At 42.5% G+C, this 19,471-nt stretch overlaps 3 protein-coding genes across 3 annotated transcripts; 2 read left to right on the top strand and 1 right to left on the bottom strand.

Annotated features, from left to right (window-relative positions):
• Positions 1–932: 932 nt before the first annotated feature.
• commd4 (COMM domain containing 4) lies at positions 933–4,965 on the top strand. Its single transcript, XM_061076323.1, has 8 exons — positions 933–987; positions 1,261–1,332; positions 1,446–1,511; positions 1,599–1,638; positions 2,367–2,486; positions 3,186–3,266; positions 3,394–3,570; positions 3,667–4,965. The coding sequence occupies exons 1-8, from the start codon at positions 985–987 to the stop codon at positions 3,705–3,707; spliced, it is 600 nt and encodes a 199-aa protein (XP_060932306.1). The 5' UTR covers positions 933–984; the 3' UTR covers positions 3,708–4,965.
• A 248-nt stretch (positions 4,966–5,213) lies between these two features.
• Positions 5,214–10,027, top strand: neil1 (nei-like DNA glycosylase 1). The gene is made up of 10 exons (XM_061077072.1): positions 5,214–5,378; positions 6,312–6,785; positions 6,868–6,987; positions 8,573–8,675; positions 8,755–8,854; positions 9,128–9,249; positions 9,331–9,358; positions 9,461–9,531; positions 9,612–9,813; positions 9,904–10,027. Exons 2-10 carry the CDS (start codon positions 6,331–6,333, stop codon positions 9,948–9,950), a joined length of 1,248 nt encoding a protein of 415 aa, XP_060933055.1. The 5' UTR covers positions 5,214–5,378; positions 6,312–6,330; the 3' UTR covers positions 9,951–10,027.
• man2c1 (mannosidase, alpha, class 2C, member 1) lies at positions 9,905–19,471 on the bottom strand. The gene is made up of 26 exons (XM_061077071.1): positions 19,289–19,471; positions 18,252–18,377; positions 18,040–18,163; positions 17,863–17,933; positions 17,588–17,765; positions 17,300–17,489; positions 16,567–16,673; positions 16,353–16,463; positions 16,158–16,250; positions 15,956–16,072; positions 15,780–15,875; positions 15,545–15,690; positions 14,503–14,626; positions 13,663–13,784; positions 13,476–13,561; positions 13,018–13,164; positions 12,846–12,925; positions 12,667–12,761; positions 12,479–12,583; positions 12,237–12,393; positions 12,008–12,151; positions 11,262–11,371; positions 11,075–11,154; positions 10,837–10,979; positions 10,649–10,752; positions 9,905–10,560 (listed from the first exon to the last, which is right to left on the bottom strand). The coding sequence occupies exons 1-26, from the start codon at positions 19,387–19,389 to the stop codon at positions 10,449–10,451; spliced, it is 3,069 nt and encodes a 1,022-aa protein (XP_060933054.1). The 5' UTR covers positions 19,390–19,471; the 3' UTR covers positions 9,905–10,448.

Raw genomic sequence — 19,471 nt, 5'->3', positions numbered from 1 at the left:
CCTGGTACGATCCCAAAAAATGAGGATCCACCTGCAGTGCGCTCTGTTGTTCAGGGGAGTGGGCGTGGTCTGGGGGCTTAAAACGCATTATACTATAAATATTTTTCACGAGTAACACATGAGATAATATAAACCCAAATCCTCTTTCATTAAGATGCAAATGTGACTGTTCAGAATCCCACTGAAAATAAAAAACCTGACCTGATTGCTGGAGTTTTTGACAGGACAGTCTAATGCTTCCCTTTCCAAAGTGACAGATGTGTTTCCTTCCCTCTGTACAGTATAACTTCCCCATTTCCCCCCCACAGAATATACATATTCAAACACCAGCATCAGTCCCTAAGAGAGATATATTCACAGAATGACACTCTTTTCTTTTAAGCTTTGTGACAAAGTTATTAAGGACAAACTTGTAGAAATGAAATCTTAACTTGCTTCGGCTGAAGTTGCCCCAACAATTTCTGAAAGATCTAGATTCACCAACATTTGTATTTTTCACAGTGGTGTGCACTTTAGGGTTTCACTCACACATCACTGTCATCTTCCTCCGTGGCGTTTATTTCATCTATACATTTTCCCACTTTCTACCATTTCCCCAGAGTGAACAGGGAACTAAAAAGTACCTAATTATATCACAAATATTGTAGTTTGGTGCAGTTGAATTGTATTTTCAGTTTTATTTGTCTGCTTTTAATGATATTAATGTGATGGGAAAAAAATATGACTGCATTGCACACAGACACTATGATGAAATGTGACCAGATACATGCGTTTTGTGTTAACTAGACACAAAAAGCACATGATGAAGAATTAATACATTATAAAAACCCTTTTCTATACAAACTATATATAAACCTGAGTTCCTCATTTCATCTAACATCACTATGTCTTTAAGGAAACGCCCCCTGCTCCTTCCTTTGTCCAATCAGATACGAGAAACATCTTCCGGCTTCTGACTTGCAGCTGCTCAGCTGACTGTTCATCATGGTAAAGACGTCCAGTTATCTTTTATTTAACACTAATTTGCGTGTTTGTGAATAAAAGTACTTATTTGGGAGTTAAGATGTTTTGGTCGCACGATGTACAAGTGTCTTACTAATCTATTTAGCTCAATGCTGTCAGTGTTGAGCCAGGAAGAGCTAGCAGGCTAAGCTAGCAGGCTAAGTGACTAGCACCCTGGGATGTAAATACTCAGCCTGCCTAGTTCTACCTGATGACTCTGTCACAGCTGATCGTGTTGTTCTGTTCTGTGTGTTGTAGAGGTTCCGCTTCTGTGGAGATCTGGACTGTCCGGACTGGGTGCTGGCCGAAATCAGCACGTTAGCGAAAATCGTGAGTAGTCCCACCGATTGTGCACGAAATCAATAAAACAATCATAAACTGCACGTATGTTTTGTCTTTTATTAATACGTGTTTTCCTCTGCCTTGTGATTTTTCTTTGACAGTCTAGTGTCAAGATGAAACTCCTGTGTGGTCAAGTGCTGAAGGAGTTACTGGGGGAGGGAATTGATGTAAGAGCTAGATATTCAATATTCATTTGTATATAGTTTCACATTTCACCCAAACTGATACATGATGTCTCCTTCTATTGTTTTTAGTTTGACAAGGTCGCAAAGCTCACTGCAGATGCAAAGTTTGGTAAGTGTCTCTTCTCTTTGGGGTTTATATCTTTACTACATCTACAAGTGCCACTTCTATAAGGTGCTAATACTACAGTCTGCAGACACATGACACCTCATCCACTACACAGCTCCATTCATACAAGTCTTACCTTTTCTTTAGTTTGTTTTATTAAATTGTGAATACACTGTTTTTATTACAGCTTCCATTTCGTTCTTTTTTTATATTTTGTCTTAATGCACATTTTTGTACTCTTATACAAATGAAACTTGCGCATTCAAAATCTCACTTTAGCTAAACACTGAACTAAAAACACATTTTGTAGAGTAACTTGTTTCAGTATTAAATGTTAAAGTACACATTATCCAGCTGAGTGTTATGTAATGTTTTTCCATTATAGCGGATGCCATAGTGTTTGAGCAGTGTTTACTGTAGATTGTCAAGGAGAAGCTACTTTTTATACTTTATTGGATAGATAAAAATGATTATGTTTTGTATGCAAAGTTTAAATCAAGAATGAAAACAGTAACTACAGCACAAAACATACAATATAGTGACAGAAAAGTAGAAGAAAATTTGAGAAAAGTACCTCAAAATGTTCTAAAGCAAAGTACTTCACACACACAGCACTTCTGAGTTACATTATTGTACTACTGTTAATGCCTTTAAATTATTTATATACAAGCCTATAAAACTATTATACTTCCATTAAATATTTTCTTATATAACATGCACTTTTCTTGCAGAGAGCGGAGACATCAAAGCCAGTGTGGCGGTGCTCAGCTTCATTTTCTCCAGTGCGGCAAAGCATGATGTTGACAGTGAGTCGCTGTCCAGTGAGCTGCAGCAGCTCGGCCTTCCTAAAGGTTAGTCCACTGGAGCTCTCCCTCTTTGGTACAAAACAGTGGTCACACATACACAAACCTCTTTCTGCTAAGAGCAATGTACCAGGACTAATGACAAACGGGTGGTTACAGTAAAGTTGGAAAAACATCATCTGACCGGTTGGTCTATTTAAAACTATTAATCATATTTCAGAGCAATGTTGCCATGAGATGTAACTTATTTATCTAACTGTTGTAGCCGTCAGACAACCAAGGGCTCCTGAATACATAAATAAATGCAAAACTTTATACATTTATACATTCTTTAAATAGAACTGTAGCTCGTCAGACACAAACAATTTCTCCATTTCCAGAAACACAAGAGTCTTAAATCACAGCCTAGTGTGTTATTGTCTGAGGTTATTTCACCATATAATATACTATTGTGTAACTTATATGTGGCCCTACTGTATTCAGCGGGTACTTGAACAATGTCCATGAAGGCTGTCCTTGATGGCCGTGTGGGTGGTGTGGTGCTTTGTTACTTTGGTGCATGAATAATACAATGAATTCTCTGTTGACTCTTGTGCCGGCTTGTGATTGTATTATCATTTCTCAGATATTGTGAATATATCTAAGTTGTTTGATGTTTCTGTATCTTTATTGTGCAGCCTTAGAACTTTAATGTGATTATACCAAAAATAAATCCTGACTATTAATGACAAACACTCTGCCTTTCAGAACACACAACGGGACTCTGCAAATCGTACGAAGACAAGCACTCAGCGCTGCAAGACAAACTACGAGAGACAAGCCTGAGATGTAAGTGTTTCTGTACCTTCAGCCCTTTTCAAAGAGGGAAGACGAAACTTGCTGATACTCTGTGCGGCCTTTCGAACGAGACTGCTGACTGAAGCAGCCACTAAATCTGCTCTGTAATGCATTTCAGTGGGACGGCTGGAGGCGGTTTCTTGGCGGGTAGACTACACTCTGAGCTCCAGCGAGCTGAGGGAGGTAAATGAACCAGTAATTCAGCTGAAACTCCAGGCCCAGGGAGCAGAGTCCGGCTGCACAGACACGACCGTGGTCTCGGTTTCTGCTGACAAGTTCAGAGTGTTGCTTGCAGGTCAGCTCTCCATCTTTTTACTCAAATTGCTCTCAAAATAATTATATCTGGCAGGATTGTGTTGTGGTAAATCTTTTCTCATGTTTGTTTCCACAGAGCTCAAACAAGCCCAGGCTATGATGAATGAACTACAATGAAGCCTTACCTCAATATCTGAAGAGCTGGACATAATCGGTGCTGATAGACTGCCAGAAGTGCCATGCATATATCTTGTACATCATAATTTGTTTTTGTATGAATGTAGTTTTGTCAATGGTTAAAGCAAAGGTTGGTAATGCAGGAAAAGCTAGCAAGAGCAGGCTACACTTTGAAAAATAGGCAACAGATACATTCCACTCCATCCCATCAGCACTAAGGTCAAAGCTACGCCCCCAAAACACATGAACACTGCCTGACAACTGCTAGAAGCCGACTTGTGTGTGAAGCTTGCTAACTTCTGGCTATAGTCTCTGCTTCAGGGGTGCATGTCTCCCCTGAAGACTGAAGACTCTGGTCATGCGCAGCGAGAGCACAGGCAGGGTGCTGGCAGACAGGCAGGTCAGTTAAAGCCAATTTCAGACATGAACTCTGGAGAATGTCTGCACAACTGGCTCCAGACTTTCTCTGGTGTTTGCCTTTCACACATGAACAATGAAGCAGGAGATTCTCTGCACTGACACGTTCACAACAACACAGTAATCTGCAGAGCGTTCAGGTGAGAGAGGTTGCAGCAGTATTCATTCTGCTTTGTAGATTATGTGTTTCTGTTTACAGCACATCGATACTGGCGTTAGCTCTTATCAAAAAAAGTTCTCTTGACATCATCGTTGGTGCCTTGTAGGTGTGTGGCACCACTTTTTCATCCTGAGATATTTGTTTCCCTTTTTGTTTTTAGTTTCATTTTTGTTATTATCACGTCCACTCACTCGCAGTAAATCCCACAGAGGATCTGCTACTGCATCCCACAGTCTCATTTGAACATCAGCCTGTTTTTCTGCCAGGGGGCTGGCCGGAGACACTCCAGAGAAAGTTCTTACTTACTTACTTCTTACATTTCCGTTCTTACTTACTTACTTATTCTGGAGAATGAAAGGAGAATCTCCGCAGTTCAGTACATGTCTGACAGTGTGGCTATCGATACTGGCTATGAGTATATTTGAGGGCTATCGGGATGTGAAGAGGATAAAGATAAAAAAGTGTTTCACCAACAAAATACCAACCCTGCCTTTAAGTCAAAGGCTCATTCCTCTTTTAGAATGACTGATATTTAGCTGTATTTTATAACCATGTGAAAAATAACTGCTGAGAATGTTTCTGAACTAAATGGACCATTTATAAAATATTGCTAAATAATTTGTATTTGAATCATGTTGATGGTTTGTATGTTACCATGATTTGATCAGAAATAAAATGTAAAACCCGGAAATATTTGTATTCTTGCTCCAGATGTGCAGCGCCTACATTTCCCATCATGCATCGAGCTGCTCTGTTTGCTTATGCTGTGTCTCTGTGGAGCCTTTACTGATTTTAATGTTTTCATCGAGTTGCCGCAAATCACGACAGAAACATCCATCTGAATCACTTGTGCTGAGTTTACATACAAATAACGAGGCCGAGAGTACCGGAGATCTCGCGATATTTGCCGTGGAAGAATGAACAACACAACGTGTTTGGTAACGAGCACGTCGTGAAAACGTTTCGTTGAGTAACATACCTGCACATGTCCTGCAGCACAGTGCAGGGACAGGGTAGTTTCTGCAGGTTTGGATCATCATACACTTTCGTTCTGCACATCTGAAAACCTCCGCGGGGTCTATTTCCTGGTGTGGGTACGTTGTTCGAACCTATGACCTTTCAACTCAGGAAACAGCCTGCTTTCAAATTGTTTGTTATGATCACCGGTTGTCTTTTCAATGCAGTAGTAACCTGAGCAATGCAGCAAAACGATGTTTATTTGCTCACGAAGTTAAATGATCGACCAGTTGCACGCATGGTGTTTGTGTTGGTTTTAAATCGGTTGTGTAGTAACCATAGACTGTATATATAAGGTAGTAACGTGAAGTCAGCTGTGTGCACTGAACGTGTGGAAGTATAACGATGAACGTGTTTTGTGTCTCAGCCTAAATGAGTTTTCATGTGTTTGGAATATTAATACAGATTGTTGTTTTTTAAAAGGAAAATAACTATATTGTTAGTTTTGAAATATTGAAGTTTGCATGTATAATAGGTTGTTGGTATAAAAGAAGAACTAGACTGGCACTCAGTAGAGTACAAACCTCCCCCAAGGCCCGAAAGTCTCATTATGAAACTACATCAACTAGATTCTTATTTAGATCTCAAGCAAATCAAACACACACTCATAAATATCGGTCCCCTGAACATGTCTGAGTTTTGTTTTTCATCAAGGATCTTTAATTATTCCCTGAGAAATCAAAGAGAATGTTGAAAAATGTCCTATCTCTGAATTTTAAAGACCACAATTAAAAGGATCTGTCCCCTGGAGACCCACACTACAATTTCCAGGTTCTTCCTTGGGTCATGCACCACCCCTCCATAAAATCACATACAAATTGGTTGTGTAATGTTTGCGTATTCCTGCTAAATAACTAATAAATAAACGATTAACGTAAGCTCTTTGGCAGAGGTAATTAAATGCTGAAAATTTAAATTTGTATCATGTAAAATGTCCACAAGTTGTTAAAAGATGTGGCTTTGGATGTGGTCATTTGTAACTTGTTTTTCACTCGTATACTTTTCCACAGCTTCATCTGTTCCAACAAAATGCCTGAGGGACCAGAGCTCCACCTCGCCAGCCTCTATGTGAACAAAATGTGTAATGGGGTGGTGTTTACTGGAGCGGTCCAAAAATCTGAAGTCAGCAAGAGCCCTGAGGTGCCCTTCACCTGCGAGGCCTACCGCATCACAGCTGCTTCCAGAGGGAAGGAAGTGAAAGTCACGCTGACGCCCGTAAAGAGCAAGGAGCCCGAACAGGGAGCGCAGACAGACCAGGCCGACCTGCCCATGGATGTCGTCTTTCGCTTTGGGATGTCGGGCTATTTCCGCTTCACCACAGACGATGAGTTACCCAAACACTCTCACTTGCGTTTTTATTCCAAAGAGACGCCGTGCAGAGTGCTGAGTTTCGTGGATACCCGCAGGTTTGGCAGCTGGCAGCCCAATGGGACTTGGCAGCCTGACAGAGGGCCATGCATCATGTTTGACTACAAAAGCTTCAGGTTGGTCTTCCTGAGAGTGTCACATGTCACCCCGGTTCAATCAAAGTAGCACTGGGTCACTGACAAGTTGATTTTCCTACAGGGAGAATGTTGTGTCGCATCTATCTAACCGGGCCTTCGATAGGCCCATCTGTGAAACCCTGCTCAATCAGAAGTACTTCAACGGCATCGGGAACTATCTGAGGGCGGAAATCCTATTCAGGTAATTAACATGTAAAACCTGCAGAACTACACAAATGTCCCCTTATTGTGTGTTAATGATGCAAAGATACAGCTACTGAATAAGAAACGGAGAAAGCAGAGTTTAAAACAAATTTCAAGCCAAATGAAAGAGATGGAAATAGTAGAATAAAAGGGGTGAGGAGATTATTAGAAATATACAGGATGCATCTGTATTTTTAAAAAGATCAGGGAGAGCTGCACAGAAAGATAACAGTTGTATTTCCATCACCAAATCTGAGCTGTTCTTGCAAAACAAAAAATCACCAAGTTACAGTGGCCACATGACATCAGTCTTCACGTGGAGCTTCTCTATTGGACAAATATATCCAAACCTTGGCTTGTTTCTCAAAAAATATGTTTTTCTTGGTTATCTTTCTCAGAGGAAGTCTGTGTCCTAGCACAGAGATATCATGAAACGTCATCAAGTTGTAATATGTCTGACTCCCTAACTCAACCTCGGGTCCCACGCATACTGCTGCATGGGGGAGTATGTGGTGAATCTCACTTAAGGCTATGTACGTTCATTATTGGTCAGCGAGCCAGCAATATTTAAGCCAAGAATAAACAAACTTAACAAAATAGACCAAAACCATTAACAGTTACATAACAACCTAGTTTAAAAGCATCAAAATATCTGTTACAAGGTATACGTACAACAAATATTAAAAGTTTTAAGTGAATGCAGTTCAGGTACAAGACCAATTCCAATGAGTTCCCCACAGTGAGTGGTATAGATGTCCAATCAAGTTGAGCCAGCATTTGGAGAAAAGAAAGTTGGATCAGTGCATTTCTTATCAGTATTATATGCTCCTATTATGCTCGTTCAAAGATAAAGTATATTTCTTGTTTGTGTTGCATTTGTTTATACAAACAATGCAACACAAAGCGCCGCACAGAATAAAGGCATTAAAAAACCCAACTAAAGTGCACTTAGTAGAGCAAATACCTCCACCAAGGTCAAACAGTCCCAATATGAAACCATATTTCAATTCACCAAATTAGTCTCTGAGATTTAAATTCAACGAAATATTGAACACTCTTATTTGGATCTGCACCAAATTCAAATGGGTTCTTCCCTGACCCGACCACATCCTTCCACTACTGTAATCGTGCTAATCAACGCAAACAGTAACAATATTAACAGGATTTTATGAAAGAACCAAAAGGAAAAGTAAAATATCACTGGCCTGCATAAACATAAGAAAGAAAGTCCGGTGCCAACAGACCATTGTCATAAGACATTTACTTCAACAGGGTGAGTGTTGCTTTAGTGCTTGTTTATGTGATGGTTAAAGACTCAGGGTCAAACTTTCTGACATTACCTTACTGTTCTCTGTTTCCGCGAGGTTCTGTTTGTTTTGTTTTTGTAGAAAGCGACCTCCACATGGTACCGGCTCTCATGCTTTCAAGGCCTGTTTCCTCAGATTCGAAATGAATGGTTTCTTTCACTTCTCGGCTTCTTGCTTCCCGTGGGGAGGCATAATGATTCAGTCACTGAAGACAAAAGAGTCTTGTTGTTTTACAATGGAAGGAGTCTTTAGTTGAGTTTCTCTCTTTCTTCGTAGGTTGAACATTCCTCCTTTCGTGCCGGCCAGGACTGTACTGGAAGGCCTTGAATCAGAAGATTCATGTGAAAGAGGTGACTGTGTGAAAAAAGAGAATTCAAAGGTGAAGGAGCCCACACAATCAGCCCCTCACATGTTATCACGGAACGGTTTTATTAACACTCCCTGTGTTCACATTCCAGAAGAGCCCATACGAAACAAAAACAAAGGTGGTGAAGGAGGAGGAGGTGGCGGACCTGCTCAGACTGTGTCATACAGTCCCTCTGGAGGTGGTGAACCAAGGTGGGTTGTACTGTCTGCTTCACTGAAAGTCCATCAAAATCAAGTTTTATTTCAATAGCCCAAATCCACAAATCACAATTTGGCTCTTGACAAGGTGAGACTGAGGGAAACTACACAAGAAAACGTTGGAAACCGCAAAGACGCGTTGATAGATGTTGTGTGTAGCAGAGTCAATCACTACTCTGTTTGCTTTAATCTCCAGTGAAAGGCTTCTCCCTCATGTAGAGATGATGCAGTTTGATTCCTGTGACACCTCTGTTTTTTTTTATTTAGGGGGAAAAGGCTATGATCCTGAGAAGGCGGACTACTCTGACTTTAAGGCATGGCTGCGGTGTTACTACGTGGTTGGAATGAAATCTATCCTGGATCACAATGGCAGAAGGATGTGGTTCAAAGTGGGTTTAAGGAGTATTGTATGTCAATCTCTGGAACAATATTTAAAGTATCACCGACAATAATTTGTTCTTCATCTCCAGGGCGATCCAGGCCCGATGGCTCCTATAGGTAAGAATCAGATTGAAAACACAGAACTGAGCACTAGAGATCACATTTCTCTGAGAACAAAGCATCTGACTCATCTGATGTCATCTTTTCTGCTCATCGTAGTTTCAAAGTCACCCAAGGCAAAGAGGAAAGTAAAGAAAGAAGACGACCACGATGACACACAAAAGAAAAAGGTATTATCAGACCTTTTATTTTTTTTCTTGGCATGTTACCATCTCTACAAACGCCCTTTAACACCCATTGGTTTCACCAGGTGGCCAAGAGTCGCTCTGAAAGCACAACAAAGAAAAAAGTGGTCAAACAGGAATCTGCTGCCAAAACACCAAAGAAAGAAAAGGAAGCACGTCCTCAGGAAGCCAGAAGAAAGAAGGGAAAAACACAGAGCGTAAACGTGAAGCGTGAAGAGACAGAGAATGCACGTAGGCAGAAGAGAAGTCCTGCAGAGACGACTGCAGGTGAGTTCCTCATATTCTCTCAGATTGAAACAAGTTGTTTTCCTACTGTTGGAATTTTGAATGTTAATAAAATAGTCCTTCTTGTTGCAGGCGAGCTGAGGCGGAGCTGCAGATCTACCAGACAGAACAGCAAATAAAGATGGAAAAAAGATGAATGGACGCAGCCTTTTTAATTTTTTTTTTACATTTTTAATAAAACCATGTTTTTACAAAAGTTCTGCAAATGTTTGTTTTGAAGTAATGTGAATCCATTCATTTTGGAATTTCAGCAACAATGTGTACCTCAAACAGATGCGCTGCATTCAGCAACTGGTTCTACCTTCAGGAAACTTCTTTATTAGACTAACGGTCATTAAATTGTTGATTTGACTGATTTTATTTTCTTAATCCGACGTGCATTTCACTTGGATGGCACTCATGGAAATCAATAAATTATTCCACAGGAAAACATCAAAAAACACAGTAGCAATTTGTTGATCTGCATCAAAATTTAATGGGTTCCTCCCTGATTCATATTGCATCTTTTCAACAAGTTTTGTGGAAATCCGTCCAGCAGGTTTTTGTTTAATCTTGTTAACAAACAGAAGAAAATATAACCTCAGTATTCCAAACGGGAACACCCTGAGGATGAATAATCACAGGATGAGGAGAAGTGAAACGATTTGAAAGGGGCTGAAGTTCAGGGCGATCCCTCCTGACGTAATGTGGGCTGGCTGGGAGGGGTCCTGTCTCTCCATGAGGTCACAACTGAAGGGAAGAAGAAAAGGATTTGCTCTCGGCGGACCACATAAAAAGATTCCAGACTGCATGTTTCACTAGGAATTACGTCACTCACTGCCAGGCTTCCCTCACTGGAAGGGCGGTGCGGAGAGTTGCGGTCACGCTGCTCCCATGTGACTCAAAGAGTCGGACTACCAATGCCCCCTTCCGGTCCTCGGCCTGTTATAGTAAATGGAGTAAATAACATGAAGCAGGCTTAGTGGATTAAGTCACACTGGATCGAGCTGGGCGTTAATTGGATACCTGCTTAACGGTTTCCAGGATGACGGCTTCGGCGCTGACAGAAAAGGCGCTCCATGGTGCAGAGTCGGGGGTGCACTGGATTAACCTCAGCGGGAAGTTGAGGTTGTACGCACACTGGATTACGGCGGCATCTTGGAAGGATCCTGTCGAACACACGTAACAAATGTGTTAAAACGATTAGACCCGGCGGGATTAAATTCTAACAAATGTGTAATTTTCTTTTAAAGACCGGCAAGACCTTTGTGTGGCATGATTGCATATGTGAAGTGATGATTCCCCATGTCAGCGTTGGCGTCTGGAGCCTTCGGTGCTCTCAGTCTAAGACACAGACATTCACTGTTAGATGCACTGGTTATAAAACAAACTTGGTATAAGTGAACTTTACTGTTGAATGAATGTTATAGAAACTTTGTGTGTGATCTCACAGGGACAGAGTCATTGTGTTCTTATGGACAGAGTAACCGTATTTGCAGTCGTTCAGCAGCGCAACCCCGAAGTTGTGCTCGGACAAGTCGGCCCACTTATGACCCCAAACCTGGGAAAGAAACCATAAGAATCAGTAAACAAGATGCAAAGCACTATGGGTAATTTTCCCCCTATCTTGATTCAAGAGCAGGATTTATTGATTTCATGTTCCGATTTGTTTATGCTTTCTCTCAAAACCCTGCAGTCTCACTCACAAAGCCCCTGCGTGTGCTCAAACTGTGCACTGGCAATCAGCTCTTCTCACGCTGCTTCTGTGAGTGAGGGAAACATCTGCTCCCAGATTTCTCCTCTGCTTTGGAATTTTTACTGCAACAAGTCTGTCACACCCAAAATGATGTTTGCCATCATTGTGGGTGTGGTAGTTTTGCTCCTGATGGGCAGCAGGTGTAATAACAAAGCCGTGGAGGAGGAGAGTGCATGAACCCGGTTTTAGTTACCACCCGTACGTGACACTAAAAGACGTAAAGCTAGCGTGCCCGGCAACACAGGTGGGGTTTTGAGTGAAAGCATTACAAATGTTTCAAGCGAAATCAGTAAGTGCTATTCTCAAGCTGAAAGGCCAAACCTAAATATAGGAATAAAAAAAACAGCATTACTTTCATCCTAGCAGCATCACTGACATCTGATTCCTGTAAGGATCAGTGTGAATTAAAATAACACCTTTACGAAAACCACAGTGCTGTACCTCAAATCTGGCCCAGTCCCATGAGGTGTTTCTGTGTGTGGGTCTCTGCAGGTGGCCGAACTGGATCTCATACGTGGCGTTGGGGCTGTGCACTCGCACTGGGAATTCCACCTTGAGAAACTTGTGTGACTCCGCCCACTTCACCTGAAAGTGCAACGTTGTTTTAGTTTTTTTACGTGTTGCAGAATTCGTCTGTAGATTTCTACACATATGGTTAATGTTGTAAAACCTCTGTGCTGAATTTGATGTAAGGACACATGGCGTCCATGACGATCGTCTGCGTGATGGTGCTTTTGTCACTGATCCTGAGGGTGAAGCTGACGCTGCCTCGCAGTCCACCTGAGGACGTCACCTGAACGGGCTGCACCACCTCCAACACCGGCTTCCTATAAAGTCAGAGTTGTCATATCTATAACACCCACAAATACACCGATGGGTCTTAAGGTGGCGTCAGACAGACGAGAGGGACACCTTGTCTGAAGATGGTAGTCCATTACATCCCACGCGTCCCAGTAGAGGGGGACGTCATCAAACATGACAAACTGGTTCCCATGGCAGCTGTCAGAGATGGCTTCTCTGAAACCAACAGAGTGAGACAGCTGTTAATAGATTCATGTTAATGTTGTTAGATACAAATGTTTCATGGGGTTTCACAGAACCTGTTTTCATTGATGAGATACAGCGACACCAGAGTGCCGTCTCTGTTCACGACGGTCTGTAAGATCCCGTTCTCCATGACGACAGCTCCGTCGGCCTGGGACGTCACACAGCAGCTCAGTTATTTTAGTGACATTACAACACAGCCACGTTTATGAAATGCTCTCTGTACTTCACACACCTGAACAGTGACAGAGACTGGAGTCACAGGCTCCGTGTTTGTGACGGGAGCTGAACCTACACTGGGAGCTGTCACCAGGGCTGCAGCGACAAGGATACAGCATCAGATATGAAGCTGCAGACACGATACAAAAAGGCAACAACACACTGTGAACACTAAAAATCAAACATACCCAGATCAGGTTCACCAGCGCCTTCCTGAGTCTGGATGACTTCCTGACGCTCCCACGGCAGAGAGTTGAACACACCGGCAGCGTTTCCTTTGGACGCCAGGGCTCCACATGCATCACGCAGCAGTGCAGTGCAACCACTGCGGATATCTAACACACATTGTAATGTACTGTTACATTTGGAAAACTACATATGTATATGCATATGTATATGGCTTTCCACAAGAATATAGAGTAAATGTTAAATAGGTGTATTTACTGTATATATCACTTTTCCATTTCTAGTCCCATTCACACACTCATTCGTACAATTCTATACGCATTGCTTCTTCTTTTCCACACCATTCATACACACACAGGGTAATTTAGGGGTATCTATATGGGTATCTTGCCCAAGGACACGTAAAATGTAAATGCATTATGTACTCTGTGGTTCTGATAGTAATGGACAGAAACTGTACCTTCATAATACCTGAGTGCATCCTCCACAACCATCTCTATGCAGCTGCCAGGGATCACGTCGTGGAACTGGTTTAGAAGAAGCAGCCTGGAAGAAAACAGATCGATGAAGCTACTTTAGGTACAGCAACAACAGAGACAACAGATGTTTATATTTATCCCCATCATGAAACTTTAATGGGTCTGCACCTCCACAGCTCCCGAAGCTTTTCCACCGGATACTTAAATGTGGGCTCCCGCCACAGAGCCAAGCAGCTGGCTACCTCCACATCGTGGAGGAGGGTCTCACATTGACGGTTCCCTCGTTTAATCTGGAAGCAAAAGCACAAAAAGTATAAAGATAACAGCTCTTTTATACATAACAAACATTGGGTATTGTTACCATGCATAACTGCAACTTTTTTATCTCTTCATTCAGTTTTACACTTCATCTCTATTTCCTGTGTGACGTTGCAAGAATGATCCTCCTTTTTATCCTTGTTTTCATTTTTATTTTGTGGTGTTTGGTAAATATGCTTTAAAATATATTTAAATCCAGCATATTAGATGCCAACATAATACATTTTCATCTCAATAATATGTGTTTATATATGCTCAATGTATTTTACAGCGTTATTATGCACTACTGTTGTTGTTTTGTCTGTTTTCCTTCTTGGGGCGTCTGTGGCTCAGGGGCTACACCGGGTCATCCACTAACCAGAAGGCCGGTAGTATGATTCCCGGGTCCTCCACTCTTCATACAAAAATGTCCTTTGGCCAGACACTGAACCCCAAGTTGCCCCTGACCACTGTGAGCAATGTGTGACAGAGAAAGTGCTGCACAAAGATGCACTGTATGACTATGTAAATGGTAAAACTGTACTTTGAAGCGCATTGAGTGGTCACCAAGACCAGAAAAGCTGCTCTATAAATACAGTCCATTTACCATTCTTACATTTTTTCCTTTTTCTCAGAGAGAGCCTTTGAGTTTTGTCCTGCAAGCATGATTTTAATTTTGAAATAAAAACTGTCAACAGATGTGAAATCTACCTGCGCCTCTGTGGTGTAGGTGCCATTGTGCAGCTCCAGGAAGAGCTCACCGCTCCACGTACACAACAGATCTGAGTCAGCGCGAAGCTGAGAGAAAAGCTTGTCGGGAGTAGACGTCTGGACTCTGGGAACCACACAAGAGTTAGAAGTGAGCAATGTCCTCCCCTGACTGCACCTTTGTTGTTCATTGTGAGTAAATCATGACTGTATAAACTTAATATAGTAAAACCCCACCATGGTGACATCAGTAGACATCACTCATATCCTTTTACAGTCAAAGAGGTTTCCAGTGGTCTGCCGCCTGCGTGCTGACACACCCCTTTGAAATCCAACAGCCCCGAGAAACAAAAGTGATACCATTGAACCATATAGAGTGTTTCGGGCTCAGATTGGCCTCGGTCATAGTTGCTGATGCATGATGAGTGAATGGCCCCGTTTAGACCTGGGATAAACATCCTGGAAGAAAATGTGTCCTGAATGCGTCTCCTGTGTCAAGCTGCGATCAAATCTCACTTCCCGGCTGTGAATTCAAATAATCAAGAATGTTATTTCTGTTGCTGAAGACCAAATTATGTTATTTTTCACCTTGAGTTTACAGATGGGTGCGGTGATAATGTTTGTGTGTGCGTGTCGGCATGGGCGAGCGAGAGGTACGGGCCGAGGCAGAGAGAGGTGGAATGAATCTTGTGCAGCTCTGAAGAAAGATATTTACCAATTTAAGAAAGTATCAAACGCTATGTGGTGAATGGGGATCAGCGTTGATATTGTGTTGCAAACAAATCAAGCCTGTGGACACAAACAAGTGTAAGAATATGGATCGGTTCTGTAGCATGTCAGAGGATGTAAATGGAACGGGTGGTCTTTCATATATGGCCCAGTATGGATTGTGCTCATAGGGTAAAAGAAAGTGTGTCCACGTCCATCTCAGACCATCTTCCAAAGAGACGCATTCAGGACACGTACGTCCACACCTGTACCCTGTCTCTCCTGCCAGATGTCACTACCAGGTGTGAACTCTGTCTATGTGAGAGGCGGAACTGACTTTGGAAGCCCGTCTGTGTCCCGGACCCGGTTCAGTCTGTCCAGCATCAGCTGTGTGGGTCCGCCCCCGCCGTCACCGAAACCGAACAGCACCGCACTGTGGTTGGCTCGGCCTTTGTCTTTGTTATTCTTCGCTGTTTTCACAAGCTGTGGGAGAAGAATGAAAACAGGATTTGCTGGGAATGCAAATATTTTCAACCTTTACCCTATTATGTTTGTCAAGAAACCAGACTCACCTCTTCGATCTTGCCTTCCATTCCGTATGAATTTCCTGGTGGGAAGTGTGTTAAAACCTTGGACCCATCCAGACCTTCCCAGAAAAATGTGTTGTGCTGTGGGAAATCAAATCAAAACGGAAAGTAAGAGCTTTTTATCCTTTAAAATCTAAGCGTGTGGTGCCTACAGTACTTACAGGAAAAGTGTTGACCAGGTTCCAGCTCAGCTTCTGTGTCAAAAAGTTGGAAATGCCAAATCCCTGCATAATTTGAGGAAGCTGGGCGGAGTAGCCAAATGTGTCCGGTAGCCAGAACTGAAGAGTATAGAGAACGGAGTCTTATGTTTAGGTCAGGTATAAAACAAAGGTAAACTCAGGATGTTTAATGAATCCTCCACACCTCTTTACAGTGGATCCCAAACTCCTGCTTGAAAAAGCGCTGGCCCTCCAGGAACTGTCTGACCATGGACTCACCTGAGGGCAGATTTCCATCCTGATGAGCAGATGGTAATAAAAAGGGTTCAATGACAGCAGGCCCCAGAACACACAACCACATTATAATACATGTGGGATTTATTTCTGAGAGCAGTTTTACCATCTCCACCCAAGTTCCTCCGACTGGAATGAACTGGCCTTTCTTCACAAAATGCTGGATCTGGGAGAAGAGTCCTGGGTACCAGCTCTTCACCCACTGGAACTGCTGAGCCTGCACAAAAAGTAAAAAAAATAAAAGGTTGAAACTGAGGATGAGTGCTGAGATTTCTAGCACATTCTACAGCTCATATAAAGCTACAATCGTGTGGAATTACCTGAGAGCAAGTGAACACAAAGTCCGGGTTCGTCTCCATCAAACGGATCACGGTCACCCAGCTTCTGCCACATTTACGGATGGTCTCTTCATAGGGCCACAGCCAGGCTACGGATGAAAGTCATAAAGATGAGTTCATTCTATGCTGTTACCTTAATATAACATGGTTTTCTTTCTTTATCTTTTTACATTACAGCGCACAGTCCTAACATAATACATGTTGCATATCATACATCTAGATAATGGAATATAATCTGCAAAATTAAGACTTCAATCAGTCAATACCTTCAAGAATTTGAGAATAAATATCAAGAATACAAATCTGACTGATCCGTCAGTGACCCAGAGCTACAGACAAAGTTGATTCACAGGATAGTGAGCCCAACAGTCCCCTAATGAAACCTCATTTAAATTCACTATATCTGTTTTTTTTGTTTTATTATTTCTATTTTATTCATACTCATAACTATCAGTCCTAAAAACAAGGCAGATTTTTCTCATCAGGCTCAATGAATTATTCTCAGAGAAATCCACAGAAATGTTGAAAAATCTCATATCTTTAAAGTTCCTGGATCTATCCTCTTATTGGGATCCACACCAAAATTGTATGAGTTATTTCAGGAGCCATGCACACATCCTTCCACCATGTTTTGTGGTGATGTGTCCAGTAGTTGTGTGGACTCCTGCCAACTAACAGACAGACAAACCAACAAGCGAAGGTAAAAAATGGAGACCTGAGTCTATGTGGCAGTGACCCATCGCATGGACGATGTGCTGGCTTTCTCCGTTCCGCTGGCTGAAGAACTTGTGAGCCAGACTGTGTGCTCTGGGGAAAGTGCTGGGATCGGAGGGGACACACAGGTTGACCATCTCATTCACAGTGAACAGAGCCTGGTAGCCTCGCTGCTCGCCCTCTCCTAGTTCCTGCAGAGGAAGGGCCAAGAATCCACAGGAAGTTATGTTTGCCTGAATTGAATTCCATTCTCCTTGCATGGCATGCACTGTTTTGTGTCGTGCAGTACCTTCACAATGTCGATAAGCATCTCAAAGTCAGTCAGCAGCTCCCTGGCGTCACGGTTATATATCACCAGCTCAGCTCTCTGCACAGAAAACTTCTTGTTTGGGTCCGGAGCTGCAATCATGGAGCCCTTACCAGCTCCGAAAAGCCCGTTACAGGCCATCTCTACATAAAGGGTCACGCTAGGGAAAAGGAAAACTAAGGTTAGTGCAGTCCAAACATTCAATAAGACACGTTGGTTACAGAAGCAGCACTGAACTCATCTTTTTCTTCACTGACCTGTGAGGTTCTTCATCTTTTAGACAAGCAGAAAGGATGTAACTCGTCTTTTCACCCTCTTTGGTCAAGCCCTGCAAGTTCATACAGCATGTTACACAACGTAACTTCATCTACACATCGGCGTAGCATAGACTACTTTAATCTGATCTCATGTAAATTTAGCTGCTACCACATCACCTGCACTGGCTGCCCATATCTCCACACCATTGCTTCCCCATCACTTTCCCACAGGAGGTGAACCTCTCTCCCTCTCCACGACTCAGGGATGTTCAGGTTCAACTTGAACCAGCAGGTCCACCACCTAGAACAAGCAAAATGCTTGGATTAGCGCCAAGATCTGAGAGATTAAAAGATGTGAGGGTGATAAAGTGTGTCGCTATCTCTCTCACGTCGGTCCAAAGGTGTCGCCCACTCGATAAGGTGCAAAGTTCTGCTGGGAGGCTTCTGTGAATGTGATGCGTTTAGCAGACAGGGAGGAGGTGAGGGATTCCAGTGGACAAGAGTCTCCATAGAGTCTGCAGGAAATAAACAGAATCATAAAGCAATTTACAGATCTAATTCATGCAGGAGGGGAACCGGCTGAAATCTGATTGCCCCCTAAAGTGCCCCTGTCCTTTCAGTAGTCTTCAAATTAAACTGACTTATAAACAACGCTAACAATAAACATGACAATTTGTGACCATCTTTTTTTTTCTAACCGTCTTTGAAGAACACAATGTGCTTGAGCTGTAGCTATGGAGCTCACAGTGAACGGGGAATGACTTCAATGTGCACCTCACTATGTCGGGAGCTGTGCATGGATGCTTAACATATAATTGGCCCTTCAGTATAAAATCTGGGGCTTTATGGCCCCAGATTTAAAAAAAATCCTAGATCCGCCCCTGAATTCATGAATGAATTATTTCAATACGACTCAATAGGCTTCAGAGGATCACCAACGTCTTCAAATCTCATCAATGTATTGATTCATGTTTTGAATCTGACTCCTCTTGCAGCTTAGCAACTAACAAACTGATGTATTATCTTTTAACCTGTTCATACATTTTCATACAGATGCATCCTTTTTATTTCTTCTATCTGCTCTTTTCAAACTTTAATTTAGCTTGACATTTTTTTCCTGGTTTCCTTTGTTGTTTGAATCCACTTGTGTGTATGAAACCTCGCCTTGCTACTTGACCAACTCTGACATCCAGTGGACACTCTGCAGGGAAATATTAAGGCTAGGAATGAAGCAGTAAGCATGAGGAGGTCAGTGTTTATTTAGCATTTGCTCTGATGTTTTTTTTCTCATTATGATCTGCACACACACGAGCTGTGAGACGTGCAGCTGGGATGTTCCTGATATGCAGGAGTGTGACTTTAAGCAGCTCTCTGCAGGACCGTGCACCGGTGGAGACACACACACACGTTTGTTGTTGCGTCTTACCGTCCTCTCAGATTACAGTCGGTGAAATAAATGTCCGAGACGAACTTCTCTGCTCTCTCCAGGAGGGTGCGCCTGTTCTTCAGCACGGGCTGGTGATACATCTCCGAACCGACACACTCACACACACCTGCAGGTTTACACTACAAGCGGGACCCGGCAGCAGCCCGCTGACTGACACCTCAC

This window comes from Limanda limanda, chromosome 8 (assembly GCF_963576545.1).
Source record: "Limanda limanda chromosome 8, fLimLim1.1, whole genome shotgun sequence".
Classification (NCBI taxonomy): Eukaryota; Metazoa; Chordata; class Actinopteri; order Pleuronectiformes; family Pleuronectidae; genus Limanda; species Limanda limanda.
This window is presented reverse-complemented; position numbering and strand designations above follow the sequence as displayed.

Bases quoted from the DNA above. Each gene is read 5' to 3' on its own strand.
- commd4 (XM_061076323.1), top strand. The intron at 1,333-1,445 runs GTGAGTAGTCCC...TTTCTTTGACAG, and splicing joins TCAGCACGTTAGCGAAAATC to TCTAGTGTCAAGATGAAACT. The intron at 1,512-1,598 runs GTAAGAGCTAGA...TATTGTTTTTAG, and splicing joins TACTGGGGGAGGGAATTGAT to TTTGACAAGGTCGCAAAGCT.
- neil1 (XM_061077072.1), top strand. From the start codon at position 6,331: ATGCCTGAGGGACCAGAGCTCCACCTCGCCAGCCTCTATGTGAACAAA. The intron at 8,855-9,127 runs GTGGGTTGTACT...TTTTTTATTTAG, and splicing joins TCTGGAGGTGGTGAACCAAG to GGGGAAAAGGCTATGATCCT. The intron at 9,814-9,903 runs GTGAGTTCCTCA...TTCTTGTTGCAG, and splicing joins TCCTGCAGAGACGACTGCAG to GCGAGCTGAGGCGGAGCTGC.
- man2c1 (XM_061077071.1), bottom strand. From the start codon at position 19,389: ATGTATCACCAGCCCGTGCTGAAGAACAGGCGCACCCTCCTGGAGAGA. The intron at 16,674-17,299 runs GTCTCCATTTTT...TTTCATCCGTAG, and splicing joins TCACTGCCACATAGACTCAG to CCTGGCTGTGGCCCTATGAA. The intron at 16,073-16,157 runs GTGTGGAGGATT...TATACTCTTCAG, and splicing joins TTGGGATCCACTGTAAAGAG to TTCTGGCTACCGGACACATT.